Raw genomic sequence first — 15,671 nt, 5'->3', positions numbered from 1 at the left:
GCAAAGTAATGATATGGATTACTTAAATTGCAAATAGACACCACCATTAGATACACTTGCATTTTATTTTAACTTTATAAGCATAGAATATTTCTGTATCTGTTTATTTTCGGAATATACTGTTGGGTTTTTGTTGTTCTTTGTTTTGTTTTGTTTGGGGGTTAGTATTTCTAGTAATTGTAGATAAAAGCACAAAACTTTGTTTTTTACTGATCAGTACTTCTACTAAATATGATTATACTTTACAGGCACTTGAGTTCAGGTTTATTTAGACACATAATAACACATAATAATTCCCCTGTCCTCCCTCCTCCCACCCCCCAGCCTTCCCTCGCAATCCACCCCCCATTCCCACCTCCTCCAAGGTAAAGTCTCCCCTGGGGATTCAGCCCAGTCTGGTAGATTCAGTTGAGGCAGGTCCAGTCCCCTCCTCCCTGCACCAAGGCTGAGCAAAGTGTCTCAGCATAGGCCCTAGGTACCAAAAAGCCAGCTCATGCACCAAGGACAGGTCCCGGTCCCACTGCCTGGGAGCCTCCTAAACTGTTCAAGCTAATCAACTGTCTCACTTATCCAGAGGGCCTGGTCCAGTTCCATGGGGGTCCCTCAGCTATTGGTTCACAGTTCATGTGTTTCCACTAGTTTAGCTATTTGCCACTGTGCTTTTTTCCAATCATGGTCTCAATATCTCTTGCTCATATAATCCCTCCTCTCGTGCTGGTTGGACTCCTGGAACTCCACCTGGGGTTTGGCCATGGATCTCTGCAGCTGCTTCCACCAGTCACTGGATGAGAGTTCTATCAAGACAGAGTGTTCAGCCATCCGATCACCAGAGCAGGTCAGCTCAGGCACTCTCTCGACCATTGCCAGTAGTCTATAGTGGAGGTATCTTTGTGGATTTCTGGGGAACTCTCTAGCACTCTGCTTCTTCCTATTCCCATGGGGTCTTCATTTATCATAGTGTCTCTTTCCTTGTTCTCCCACTCTATTCCTGATCCAGCTGGGACCTCTCGCTCCCCTAAGCTCGATTTTCCCCAACCCTTGCCCTCCATTACCCCCACTCAACCCCCAGGTTGCTCATGTAGATCTCATACATTTCTCTGTTGCTGGGTGATCCCTGTGTCTTTCTTAGGGTCCTCTTTACTAGGTAGCCTCCCTGGAACTGAAATGAAGACCCTGACATTAATCCACACACCTATGAACATATGATTTTTGACAAAGAAGCCAAAACTGTACAATGGAAAAAAGAAAGCATCTTCAACAAATGGTGCTGGCATAACTGGATTTCAACATGTAGAAGACTGCAAATAGATTCATATCTGTCACCGTGCACAAAACTTAAGTCCAAGTGGATCAAAGACCTCAACATAAATCCAATTACTCTAAACTTGATAGAAGAGAAAGTACAAAGTAGTCTTGAACACATTGGCACCGGAGATCGCTTCCTAAATATAACTCCAGTAGCACAAACACTGAGAGAAACAATTAATAAATGGGACTTTTTGAAACTGAGAAGCTTTTGTAGGGCAAAGGACATGGTCAATAAGACAAAACGACAGCCTACAGAATGGGAAAAGATCTTCACCAACCCCACATCTGACAGAAGGCTGATATCCAGAATACATAAAGAACTCAAGAAATTAGACATCAAAATACCCAACAGTCCAATTAAAAAATGGGCTATAGAGCTAAACAGAGAATTCTCAACAGAAGAAGCTCAAATGGCTGAAAGGCATTTAAGGAACTGCCAACATCCTTAATCATCAGGGAAATGCAAATCAAAAAGACTCTGAGATGCCATCTTACACCCATCAGAATGGCTAAGATCAAAAACACTGAAGACATCTTATGTTGGAGAGGACGTGGAGCAAGTGGAACACTCCTACACTGTTGGTGAAAGTGCAAACTTGTACAGTCACTTTTGAAATCAATATGGCACTTTCTTAGAAAATTGGGAATCAACCTCCCTCAAGACCCAGCTATACCACTCTTGGGCATATACCCAAGGAATGCTCAATCATACCACAAGGACACATGCTCAACTATGTTCATAGCAGCATTATTTGTAATAGCCAGAACCTGGAAAAAACCTAGATGCCTTTCAACTGAAGAATGGATAAATGAAATGTGGTACATATACACAATGGAGTACTACTCAGCAGAGAAAAACAATAACATCATGAGGTTTGCAGGCAAATGGATGGAACTAGAAAATATCATCCTGAGTGAGGTAACCCAGACTCAGAAAGACAATCACTTGATTTTTTTAAAGGAATTTCACTGCTTTTGTTGTGGTGTAAGGGAGCGTATTTGCATTACAAATGAAAGGTAGGTGACTAAGGATATAATACAGTTGGTAGGTAGAGGACTTGCCTGGCATGCTCAAGGCCCTAGGTTTGAGCCCTAGCAATGCAAAGGTTGTGGTGGCATCATCTATAATCATAGTACTTGGGAGGTGGAGGGAAGATGAATATCATCCTTAGCTATTTATTCAGTGTGAAACCACCCTGAGATACATGAGATCCTGTCAAAAAAGAAAAAAAAAAGAAAAGAAAAAAGATTGATTCAAAGAAAGCAACACTACTAAACAAAAGAACAAAAAGATCCTACCTGTTTCAACCTCATGAAGAAAGTCTCTGTAAAAGTCTTTCTGCTGAAGTACCAAAATCTTTCATTTGCAGGGTACACACGAACCACTGTCTCCAGGAGAAAGCGGACTGGCTCCACAACCTCTGTGACCACCATGTCCACTGCCACAGTCATGTACACCCGTTTATCTGCAACAGAAAATTTCTGGGTTTTATTATTCCTTGATTAGTAAAGAAAACAAAGTCTCTTTGCTTATATAAAAATTACAGTTCTAGACAAGCTTATTACCTTTATATATTTATTTAAAATATTTTCTAACTATTCACTAAATAAGTAATCAAGTATTCCAAGAATGTTTCTCAGTCACTGATTATTCTATAATAATCAAGTATCTAAATTTCCTGGCAGATGTCTTTTTCCATTCTCTAAATCGGATCTTTAATACAAAAAATAAAGACTATGGAGAAATTGGAAATGCCCTGGGTTGAATTCCCAGGAATAAAAAAATAAAAGTAAATAAAATGTTGAAGATAACTTTTACTCTAAAATTATGGGGTTTCTTAGACAATCACTAGAAAATCAGATGTAATCTTTCAAGCTAAAACAGAAACAACAGAAACTAATAGGTCTGTTTGGTGACTGCAAACTAGAGGAGCTGCTTAGTGCTTAGGCCTCTCATTTTAAACCTGTTACAGTACAGCACTGCTGATATAAACATCTCCATGTGATATGAACTAAGAAAAAAAACCTCTGAAAATTTTCAGTACTTTCACTGTTCATAATGTATATATATCCTTGAAAAAATAATAAATTGAGCTGGAGAGATGGCTCTGTTTGTAAGAACACTTGTACACTTGGGTGTAAGAAAAATCCTCAGCAAGCATATAAAAAGCCAGACACAGTTGGGCATACCTACAGTCCTAGGACTATGGTAGGGCAGAAACAGGAAGATCACTGGGGCTTGTTGGCTGCCAGCCCAGCTACAGATTCAGTGAAAACCTCTGTCTCAAGGGAATACAGCAAAGCATGATAGAAGGACACCAGACATCCTTTTCTGGCCTCCATATGGGCACACAGGTATAAGCACCGCCCCATTCACACCTGTACCACCTAAATAGTTATGCACATACTCACACAGCAAAAATGCCATTATTAAAACTTCAGTGAAATACAACATGCAGCTTTCACGTGTGTGTGTGTGTGTGTGTGTGTGTGTGTGTGTGTGTGTGTACACACACGTATACATACTATTTACACATGTAAAAGCAAAAATGTTTTAAGGGATGATAAAGTGTTATCAGCCACATTTCTACTTACTATTTAAAATATTTAATTTGTCACAAAATTCGTATTTAAATGCAGAATATTCTAAGCCAGTATCTATTTTTTCCATCATGATAGACAGAAATGTGAATTTCATTTTACTTTATTTCCTGCTTGATACTTACTAAGAATTTTGGACTTATGGCTTAGTCGTACCATACAAATGAATAATTTCTTCTTTGTCTCTCAAATCTGTTTTGTTTTTGAAACAGGGTCTCACTATGTAGCCATGGCTGGCCTGAACTCACAGAGATCTGCCTGACTCTGCCTCCCAAATGCTAGGATTTAAGGAATATTCCACTATGCCTGGCCTTCTTAAATATCTTTAAAATTTGTCTTGTCCATCAGTTTGTAATTCTCAATTAAAGGAAAATACAAATAACCAAAGCTATCATTAAGAGAAATTTTCCATAACGTTTTAAAATTATATACAATATTCATATTCATTAACTACAGTTACATTGTTAGCTTCAAATTCAACATTTTATACTTTATATGGAGTTTATATGTACATGTATATGCATATTTACATTTGTGTGGAGAAGGAACCATTTGTGTACATCTGTGTGCATATTTACATGGGAAGGCAATAAGTATGTACAGGTGTGCATGCACATTTGCCATAATCATGGAGGCCAAAGGTTGATGCTAGGAATCTGGGAATCCTCTTTTTTGTTGGTGTTATCTTTGTTTTTGTTTTTGTTTTCAGGCATGGCCCCTCAATCAGACCTAGATCTTCAACACAGCAAGTCTAGCTAGCTAGCTTCCTCTAGGGATTCTGTCTCCTCCTTCCAAGGGTGGGTTCCCATGCCCACCTAGGACTTACTTGGATACTGTGGATATGAATTACTGACCCCTTGCTTGCTTAGCAAGTAAATGCTTCAACTGATGAGATATCTGCCCAGCCCAAGGCTCAGTTTTACATAAACATTTTTTGCTATTTTAACCCTCACTTTTAGGTAATATCGTATGTAATCAAATGCATGGACTTTATGGAACTAGTGAACACCCACTCTCTTTACAGACAACAGAGAATAGCTATCATTTTAATATTCTTCACAAGAAGAGCTTATTTTCCTATTAGTTATCACTGATGCTTCTTGTCTTTAGACAAAAGTCAAATATGGGCATAAACTAAATAACATAAAATTAAAGATGAAACAAGTTGATGTATTGTATTTTGAACATACATATTTAACTGAATGAAAATAACACATTTTCAGTAAAACTATAAATCAAGCAAAACTTTAAATTTAGTTTAAGCAGATCAAAGATCTAAAACCTAGATTGAGAAATTAATAAAAATGTAAGTAATCTACAATGCTTAGTTAAAATGGTAAACAATGATATGCAAATTTCCAAAATTTGTTTGCTTACATTGTTCATCTTCCTCCAATCACTCTCATCCAAATAAAACAACCAACTTTACAGCAATATATAAAGCACAAAGTCATATGCCTTCCACATAATCTAATACAACTAATCAACATGGCTATTAAAGTAATTGTTTTAACTAATGAAGGTTTTCCCCAGAAAAGCATGAAAAATATGAAAAGGGACTTCATAAATATTCATCAGTATTCTAAATAAGAATATCTTCAATTTAAATAGGCACCAGTACTTTCTAAAAGTGTAATAAAACAAGACTGCTCACAATAAAATTTTGAAGTAATAAAAAACATTTTAAGAAAAGTCACCTTTTGGGGTTTCTTCATTGAGTGCCAGAAATATTGGTGCATTGGGGTTCCACATGCCTGTGATGACATAAGCTCTGCCATCATAGCTCTTTCCCATGGATTCCTAGAAAAGTTCAAACAGGAATCATGGATACTATGCACAAGAGAAATCATCACAATTTAAAATTATGCCCTTCATCATTTTAATTTATTAAAATGTGTATCTCAAACAGGGGCCTACATTTTACTGTAAAGTTTCTCCTACAAAAACATTTCTTTGAGTATTATTATATCCTAGCTATCTTCAAACACAGGTTCAGTATAAACACATGTACTTCTTGCATGAAAAGAGGCACACCCATTCATTCTGAGTCATGAAAACAAAATTGTAAAGGTATATTAAATGTGATCTTTTGATTGCTGCCAAAATATTCATATACAAAAGACCACAATATAAAATTACCTGCACTAAGTTCAATTTCCAGAATCAAAAAAAGAACACACACACACACACACACACACACACACACACCTACAGAAATACCTAACCACAGAAGGGGAAAGTGGTAATGTTACTTTATTTTATGGCAGTATCTTCAAATTTCAAACTTAATACTTTCTAGTATCTATAATTCAATAAGAAACCACAATGGAGAAACTATTTATAATCAACAAATATAGCTCTATCTCTCTTTCCTCTTCTTCTATCACTCTGACTTCCTCCTCCCCAATCAGGCTCTCTTCACCCCTTTTTCCTTCCTCCTGCCTTCCTTCCAAATTACTTTTTTCCTCTTCTCTGCCTATCTCCTCCATTTTAATGCTTTTATTTAGCCAGCTTTTGACTATTGAAAGCAAGGCCATAAATGAGTTGTGCATATATATTTCAGAGAAAGCAAGACAAAATGGCACCTTGTGGAAGAAAACCAAAGAAGCGTGGTAACATGCAAATATGAATGAGTGCTATCTACAGAACTTTCCATTTTTTGTATTTCCTTGTATTACAAACAATGAAAAAAGAACCAGACCAAAACAAAGAAAACTTCTTTCCATTCCTCATAGACATTTCTCTGAATTCCTATAAAATTGTCAGTCACTTGATTATTATATTCTTCTAGTATATAACTATAAATTTGATAGCCAAATTGAATAAGGCCAAGAATCCTGCATTCCAGAGATGAAGTAATTGAAGGACATATGTAAAGGAAACCACTAAGCAAATCCACCCTAAATATTCGTAACTTTACTCTTCCTCTCCCTCATACATCACATCAGATACACACATATACACACACACACACACACACACACACACACACACACACACACACACACACTCTCCTCTAGCTCTTCACTATCCACACTACCTAGTCCTCATTCAGAACAGGAATGAGCTTATTACCTAGAAGATGCAATCTATTTCTGTATGCTTGAATGTCTGCTGTGCTTGTGTACAAAAAAATTAACTAGAGTAATCATAATCTTCCTTTCAACTAACAAATACAGAAATTGGGCAGTTAGCCATGGAAGCTTAAAGGTTTCAGTAAGAACAAGCCACATATAAAGTAGCAAAATACTATGAAGTGAAACTATAAAGAATAGCTTCAGGTGTACTAGGAACCTGTTAAAGAGACAAGAGAGAAACATTAAAACCCACTTTTAAACCAGATGTGCTTGTGTAGAACTACAACCCCGGTATTCAGGAAGCTAAGGATGAATTCTTAGTTACAGCCAAGCTTAGGCTATATAGCAAGATACTCTCAAAACAACAAAAACCTTTAAAATTATATATCATCCACAAAAAAAAAAAAAACAGAGGGAGATGAAAGGAAGAGGAGGAGACAAAGACAAGCAAAGAGAATGAGATCCACAAGACAAAGATGGCATGGAGTGGGGAGTAGGACTTTATCACTCACATACAGAAGAACTGCTTCAAGAAACTTTACCTCCATGTTTTCCACATACATATACATTCCAAATACAGTGGATCACAATATAAAAATGTGCCTTTTTAATTTAGTGTCAACATATGGTTAATTATAAAGATCCACATACTCTGGAGCATCTCTAAGACTGGAATTTTAAATTGTGGTCAGGTTCAATGGAATCTAGATTTACGGCGTTTTCTGTCTTTTGTGGTATTTTGCTGTTAGGCTTTTCCTAAGTTATCAACAGTTATGATTAGAACCACTTACTTACTTCATACCCTACAACTTCCCTGACTAAAAATATTCTCATTAGTAGCAAAATATTGAGTCTCTGTTACTTGTACTCTTCATTCCCCCAAAAAATCTAAAATCCTGTTGCATGTGATTTTATTTATGTGTGTGCATATACATATATGTGTGTGTGTGTGTACATATATAGATTTATATACAGATATACAAATACAAAGGAAACTGCGTTTATGATCTTACTGTTACATTAACAGGACTTAGAATCACCTGGGAGACAAGTCTCTGGATGTATCTCTAAGGGTGATTCCAAAGAAACTGAAGTGAGAAGCACCCACCCTGAATGTGTGAGATATATTGCATGCCCTGGAGGCCAGGACTGAATGAAAGAGGGAGGAAGAGTGCCAGCATGTCCTGCCTTTGCTTCCTGGTCTTCCGGAAGGGGAGGAATCCCACCCGAATGTTATATCCACCTTGAACTCTGCCTGTCATGCCTTCCTTCTATGAGAAGACTACACCCTCTTCAACTATGAATCAATAAATCCTTCTTCCCTTACATTGCTTTTCATCTTGTATTCTGTCATAGCAATGAGAAAAGTAATAAATACAGTGTCATTTTTAAGTATGACTTGCCCAATTTGTGAAGACCTTAAACCACAATAATAGGTTTAATAAACTATAAAAGTCTCAACTCACCTAATTAGAAAATGCACATAGGAAAGAAAAGTCATTATTACTTAAAAAATGTTCAACACACCCAAGAGGGAAGTACTACTACTGCACCATTGGGAATATCTTGCTGGGTGGGTTATTGTTATGGTTTGTCAGTTCAGCAGCTGGGTAGGACTATGAAACACTTTTCTCCTCTGGCACCTTGCATAATTGGACTTAAGACCCATGTAATGCAAGAGAATTCAAGCCTGGTACCATAAACCTCGCCATCCACCTATGAGTGAAGAAGTCACAGATCCTAAAGGAGGAATTATTACTATCATTTTTCTAAATCAATATAACATCTAACTGTATTCTAAGCATTTATTGTTAAACCTACAGATAAGTATAACTCTCAATCCTCATTAAAGAAGCTTCTTTTTGCAGCAGAGACTACTGGTCAAAATACAGAGAATAAATGGCCATGGGGTGCCCAGCCCCAGTTGGGATATCAACAACACAACCCGTACTCCTAAGGCTCAGAGAACATCAGGGAAAATGGAGAGAACAGATTCTAAGAGCCAGAGGATCACTAGGCATGACAAATATGCTACATCCATGAAAACTCAACACTATGGTTGCCTAAAAATGACTTTAATAATGACCACACCACCGGACAAGCCATTGGAGATGGAGGAAGTTTCATAAGACTCTACTCCTAGATGAAGAATAATAGACAGTCAATACTTGCCATGAGATAGAAAAATCACTATTTTCCAGAGATGAACCTCCTGATACATTATCAAACATCAGGTGATCATCTCTAAAAGTATGTACATACCATCAACACTAAATGTAACACTAAACAACTCAGGCAACTGTGATCATCTCTAAAAGTATGTACATACCATCAACACTAAATGTAACACTAAACAACTCAGGCAACTGTGAATATATACAAGTGTGTATGTATGTATGTAACAATAACAATTATAGAAGAGATCATGAATCCAAGAAAGAGTGGGAGAAAGGGGAGCAAGCGAGTAGAAATTGTGTAAATTTGGTTTACTCAAGCATAAAAATCTAAAAATGAAACTTTTAATCATAAAAAATTGTTCACTATGAATAAAAGTTTCACTAATTATTCAATGTAATTTGCATGCCTCTCAAAGTCTATTAAAATAAAGTGGCAGAAAATTTGTTTTCAGTTTCACATGACATTTGGGTATGTCACAGGAGCAAAGGTATTAACATCTTACTATAAGGAACAAAATCCAAAGTATTTAGGCAAAGTTGCAAAAAGTGTAACTTGTGCTTTCCAAATAACTTGTCAGTAACCGGAACCACTTCCTCAGTTTGAATATAAGGTACTGAATTCCTTGTTACTAGACAGAATCTAGCTAAGGATCAGCGTCCACCTATTAAGATATCATGAAGATTAACAACACCAGGTAACAGTAAATAATGAATACTGATAATTAAAAATGCAAAGCCTGTGCTCGCTTCGGCAGCACATATACTAAAAATGCAAAGCCTAGCACTGCCCGACTATTTGTTGTGTAGGTAAGCCCACTTCTCTTTCAGGAAAATGAACACTGTCAGGGCCTTTGATCACGATGACTAAAAGGTGGGGTCAAATACACTGAAGTGACTATGGAGTCTCAGAAGTTCACACCAGTTTTATAACTCTAATCTGATTTTAGGTTTCATGATGAAAATCTCTAGCAATGATTTATCTTAATCCTTTAGATTCTGAAAGACCATAACTAGAACATCCTTTTTCTAATGCCTCAGTACTCTCAAAATGACTCCCCCCCTCTGCCATGGAATTCTCATGGCTCCAAAATGCTATGGCTTGCTTTAGGAAAACCATCATTCATTACCGATGAGTTGTTGAGGAGGGTAAAAGAGATGGATCAATAACTAATTTATATAACTGGTTGTCCTTGCCTAACCTATCTAGGCAGCACTTCCTCTATGTCCATGGTACATGTGGTGGATTGTAATAAAATGGCCCCCAAAGAAAGAAGCACTGTTAGGAGGTGTGGTCTTGTTGGAGGAAGTGTGTCACTGTTGAGGCAGACTTGAGGTGTCATATATGCCCAAGCCACGCCCAGTGAGATGGATTATTTCCTATTGCCTGCAGGATCAAGATGAAAAAATGCTCAGCTCCTTTTCCAGCACCATGTCTGCCTGCACACTGCCTTGTTTCCTGCCATGACAATAATGAACTAAAACCTCTGAACTGTAGCCACCCAAATTAAATGTTTTCCTTTATAATAGTTGCCATGGTCATGGTGTCTCTTCACAGCAACAGAAACCCTAAGACAGCACACTATACACTTGAGAAAGCCCTTAACCCACTGCTGCAATTACACTCTTAAAGGGTCTGATTTCAAAACAACACTAAGAGCCCACAGCTGCTAAGAGCTGTATTTTGCACAAAACCCCAATACTTCACACAACGTTTGGCATACAAATGGGTGCCCAAAACTTTGAACAAAGCATTCCAATAATGCTAGAAAATTAATGCTGATATAATTACTATGAAAAATTAAAAGAAAAGCTCCCCACTGTGATACTTAAATTTATGAGACACATTGAAATATATAAAAATATATAAACTATATAAAAATCTACACTTACTCTGACATATTTCCGTAACGTTATAAATCTAAAATGAATGTTAACAGCAACATCAGAAGGTACTTGGGTTTAAGAGGTAAGATGCCTTGCTGCCTTCACAACAAACACCAACCTCTGAACATTTATCATTAATCTCTTAATGGCATTCCTTAAAGAAGTACAGTAAATATTCACTGCTAAGTACAAACTCAGAAAGAGAGATGCTTCAAGGAAAACAAGCATCATCACAGTCCTGAGTTGTCAGTGCATTCATAAGTGAAAGGTTTGAGACGCACATGGCAGATGTTTGCTATAACCATGTTTGTTATTTTAGGCTCAAAGAAAAGGCATCTTCCTTCTTTAAGAAGCCAAACAGACAAAGTAGATGGCACTCTCACAACAGGTTCCTTTTATGTACTTTCATCCTACAGTAGATTGTTGGATAGAAATTTTCCTAATCTTCCCTTCATAAGTAATTTTGAGTATCCAAATTTAATTATTGCTATGGCAAAATTAAAATAAAAAACCCTGACAATATGACAAACATTTAAAACAGAAAATTTTTTTAAATATAAAATAACTATCTTCTGTACTTGATTAGAATGCTTAAGGTTGTCATTACCATATCCAGTAAATGCATGTCACTGTTCTTCACGTTTCGACCTGGGCTTAATAACATTCCAAAACATCTGAAAATGTTGGGGGAAAAGAAAGGAAAAATAAGGTATCAAAAAGAACACAGAAGCCCAGTGAGCAAAAGCCTTTTCATAATAACTATACAATCTAAGTTTTATACTCACAAATAGCTTTGCTTGTTTTTCCTGGAACATAATAAATAAAAACGCAAGATATACAAAAAAATTATATTCAAATCAGAAAAATAAGTTGTCAAAATTCTCAGGTCTTTATTTTACAAATAAAAATAACCAAGATCAGAAACTGCCCTAAAAGTACAATTAAATAATTCATTAAAATTAATACATTATTAATATGGTAGGATATAAATTAGATCCTAGAAAAATAAAAGATTCTATCTGCCTTATAGTTATTCCAAATCTATAGGTAATAATTAATTAACCCAGGTAATTTTTTTTAAAAAAAAGTACTTTTAAAATAAGAAAAAGATACTGTGCTCTCTCTGTATCAAGGCAGATTAACAAAATAAAATTTTGGCCCTAAAGATTCATGTTGACCATGTAGCATGTTAACATTATATACTCAGTTCAGAGAAAAACCAATTACATAACCTCATTACCCACTGTTCTATCATACTGGTGACAATATTATCCAACACATGATTAATAATTATTATCTACTATCCATGCTTCCTGGTGCTAACATAGCTTCAGGAATCCCATCAATACTACTGTATTTGGAAAAAGTTTTCATAAGCTCTAAAAATCAATTTTTTTCATAATTTCTAGGCTACTAATAGCTCCACTAGGTAAGCAAAGCCATGTCCAGATCAGTTAAACAATGCACTCAAATTTATATTGCTATTAAATAGGTCTCATAACTCAATAAGCACTGTTACCTGTCCAGAGTGTCATTCTGCCAATGCATACTAACACTTAATAGTTATTTTAACCATAGCAATACTAAAATATAAAAATATGCTATGCAGAATTGTATATAGGGAGTAAAGAATGTAACTAAATAAAACATAAGTTTTTTAAAATTTCAAAATAGTGCCAGGAGTTGGATATATAGCTCAGAAGTATGGAGGCTGTCTGGCATACATAAGGTCCTGGGTTTGATCCCTAACAACATTTAAAAAATAAAGTGTTGGTTTTTATACTGGCAGCTGACCAGTAAACGCTTAATTCCTGTTATTCAAAGGCTTGCTTTCCTAGCGGCACGTTTCTACATAAGTATGACTCCAGTAAGTAGTGATTTATACTTGCTGCAAGCACAGAAAATGCCTTGAAAGGCTTCCTTTTGGTGTCCAGCAAAGACCATGCCTATAGCCAATATAAAGCTTATAAACTCAGAAAATAATTTTCCAAACACATTCTTGTACCACTGGAAACAAAGTAAAAAACAATTTGTTCTAGCAGTCAAAATTTTAAATTACACTATCTCCTTTAAATTTAATTATATGATTTGCTGTATTAGTTCTTCTACTGTCACCTTGTCTCTTGCTAATAATAATGAATAATGTAATTGTTGTTCATATATACAGTTTGTGTCCTCAGGTCAATCAGGGTGGGTTTATCTCATACTCTCCTGCCTGCTCTGCCCTTTCCAACATCTCCTTGGGTTCTTTAAGAATGAGCTCCTAGATTTTAAGTTTTTTTTTTAAGTTACAAACATGAAAGTACTGTGAATTTTTTAAAAAAATCTATTTCTCAAGGCTCCTGACTAAACCAATACCAACAGTTTTTAATATATCCTCTCTTCTTTTGACTGTTTTGGAAAATATAAAGTATCATACTCTAACTTCACAATCATTTGGACATATATGGCAAAACTATAATTTTTACATTATCTTAGCAAAATAACCCTATATTACAATCTGAACCTCAAAAGGGCACCTTGATTGTGGTGGTTTGAATAAAATGTGCCCCATAAGTCTGGGGCATTTGAATACTTGGTCCCATTTGCTTGCTGAAACTCTTCAGGAAGGGTTAGAAGGTATGGCTTTATTAAAGAGGTTTGTCACTAGGGACACAAGCTTTGAGGTTTCCAAAAACTCTTGCCATTCCCAGTGAGCTCTCTGCCTTCTACTTGAGGTTGGAGATGTGACTCTCACCTGCCTTCACTCCACCATCATGCATTCCAACCCTCCAGAACCCTCCATAAGCCCAATTAAACACTTTCTTGTATAAGTCTCCTTAGTCATGGTGTTTTATCTCAGCAATAGAGAAGTAACTACTACACTGGTGTACACATACAAGCACAACTTAAAACTGAATTCTAAAATTACTTAAAGATTCACCTAACTTTGTTAAAAAGTTGTCTTAAAGCTCTACTAAATTAAATAATATTAAGTTTTCCTTCTTCTTCCCTTCAAAGTTTCCAAAAATCTTTGTAAATTATTTTTTTTCTTTTCCAATGCTTCCACTAAGGTGGCTGAAGAGATGGTTCAGCAATTAAGAGCACTTGCTGCTCCTTCCAGCCAACCAGTTCCCAGCACCCACTTCAGATGGCTCACAATCACCTGTAACTCCCCAAAGGTACTGGCACACACATGACATACACTCACATAGACACATGGACAGACACATAAAGTAAATCCTTTTTAAATGCTTCCATTAAAAATAAAGATAAACTGTTATCAACTAGGTAATATTTTATTAGTAAAATAAAAATAATTTTACTCTTACTATAAACATATAAAGTTATCCCTAAATTTATCTGCCTTAAAAGGCCCCAAAGATGTCCAATAGAAAGGCTTTGGAAAGAAGAGCAAAATGCTCTCATTCAGTTCCTCACTGTGCTGCCTCGTGCTGCCTTACAAAGGTTAAAAAAGGTATGAAAAAGTCTCTGTATGAGACACTGGGAATAAGATAAACACATGGTTAAAAAATATTACATGGTAGTCATTATCTTATCAGTTATTATCTTATCATGGCAGGGCTATTTAAAACGATTATTTGTGTTTTGTTGGTTTGTTTGTTTTGCTTCCAAACTTTACCTGTGGGACTAACTAATGTCATTAGAAACTAGTTCAATTAAACTGTCAATTGAGATCCAATAAGGAGATAGAGCACATAATAATTTCAACAGGAAACGTTTACTATAAAGAAATACTTAGGGGGCTGGAGAGATGGCTTAGCAGTTAACAGCACATACTGTTTTCTAGTGCACCAAAGTTTGACTCCCACCATCCATAACCACCTGGAATGCCAGCTCCAAAACCAACTTCTCCAGCCTCTGCGGGGACCTACACTCATATGCACATACCTACACACAGACACAAACATATAGACATAATTTAAAATGATTTTAAAATTTAAAAAAAAATATTTTACTATAATAGGTGGATAATTATAAAGAAAAGGAATGTACCCCAAGTAAGAGCAAATTTGGAAAGGGTGGGGAATATCTTTTCCCTGACATTCAGATCTTCCTATAAAGGCAGAAGTGATCGCAGCCTTTTGGAAAGCAAAGTATGCTGGACTCTCCAGGCAAAGTCAGTAAGCAGGCAGCTAAGTGTGGCAGGCAAAAGAGCAAAGAAAATCAAAATTCCTGATGCCAACACAGAAGCAAGGTAGTACAGAGCCTGGATGTCTCTACTGAGAGGTTGGCATGGGTGCCTCACTGTGCCAAAACCAAAGGTATATAGCATACTACATCATTCCCAGATCTGTGGGAAAAAACGAGAAAAATAAACACAGCACATCAGAAGGCAAAATGTCTTCTTCCTGAAGTGTCCCTTCAGCACCCTCTACTGTCACTGTTGAATATTGTGTTTGTTGGAAATGGAGAACTGTCTAAAGCTCCAGGAATCAGGTATGAGAGATTTGGAGACAAAAACTGACATACAGAATATTATAAATATTCCACAGTTTATACAAATATTTTAACCAATAAATTGTGAAAATTGTATTATAACATAGGAGTATATTATTTACCCCCAAAAAAAATTACTAAAAGAGCACCAAAGAGGTCTGAGGTCTGCTGTGGGATGTCTTTC

General features: G+C 36.3%; 1 protein-coding gene across 3 annotated transcripts in view; it reads right to left on the bottom strand.

Annotated features, from left to right (window-relative positions):
- Nucleotides 1-15,671, bottom strand: part of Rabgap1l (RAB GTPase activating protein 1 like) — a 577,981-nt gene that overhangs the window by 460,104 nt on the left and 102,206 nt on the right. For all 3 annotated transcript variants that reach the window (XM_059281246.1, XM_059281247.1, XM_059281248.1), the window contains 3 exons: nt 11,655-11,721; nt 5,607-5,709; nt 2,608-2,774 (listed from right to left, as the gene is read on the bottom strand). In XM_059281246.1, coding sequence (XP_059137229.1) covers nt 2,608-2,774; nt 5,607-5,709; nt 11,655-11,721 — 337 coding nt within the window. The remainder of the gene's footprint in view (nt 1-2,607; nt 2,775-5,606; nt 5,710-11,654; nt 11,722-15,671) is intronic.

Source organism: Peromyscus eremicus, chromosome 15 (assembly GCF_949786415.1).
Source record: "Peromyscus eremicus chromosome 15, PerEre_H2_v1, whole genome shotgun sequence".
In the NCBI taxonomy this organism is placed as follows: domain Eukaryota; kingdom Metazoa; phylum Chordata; class Mammalia; order Rodentia; family Cricetidae; genus Peromyscus; species Peromyscus eremicus.
Note: the sequence above shows the minus strand (reverse complement) of the source record. Positions and strands in the feature narration are given on the sequence as shown.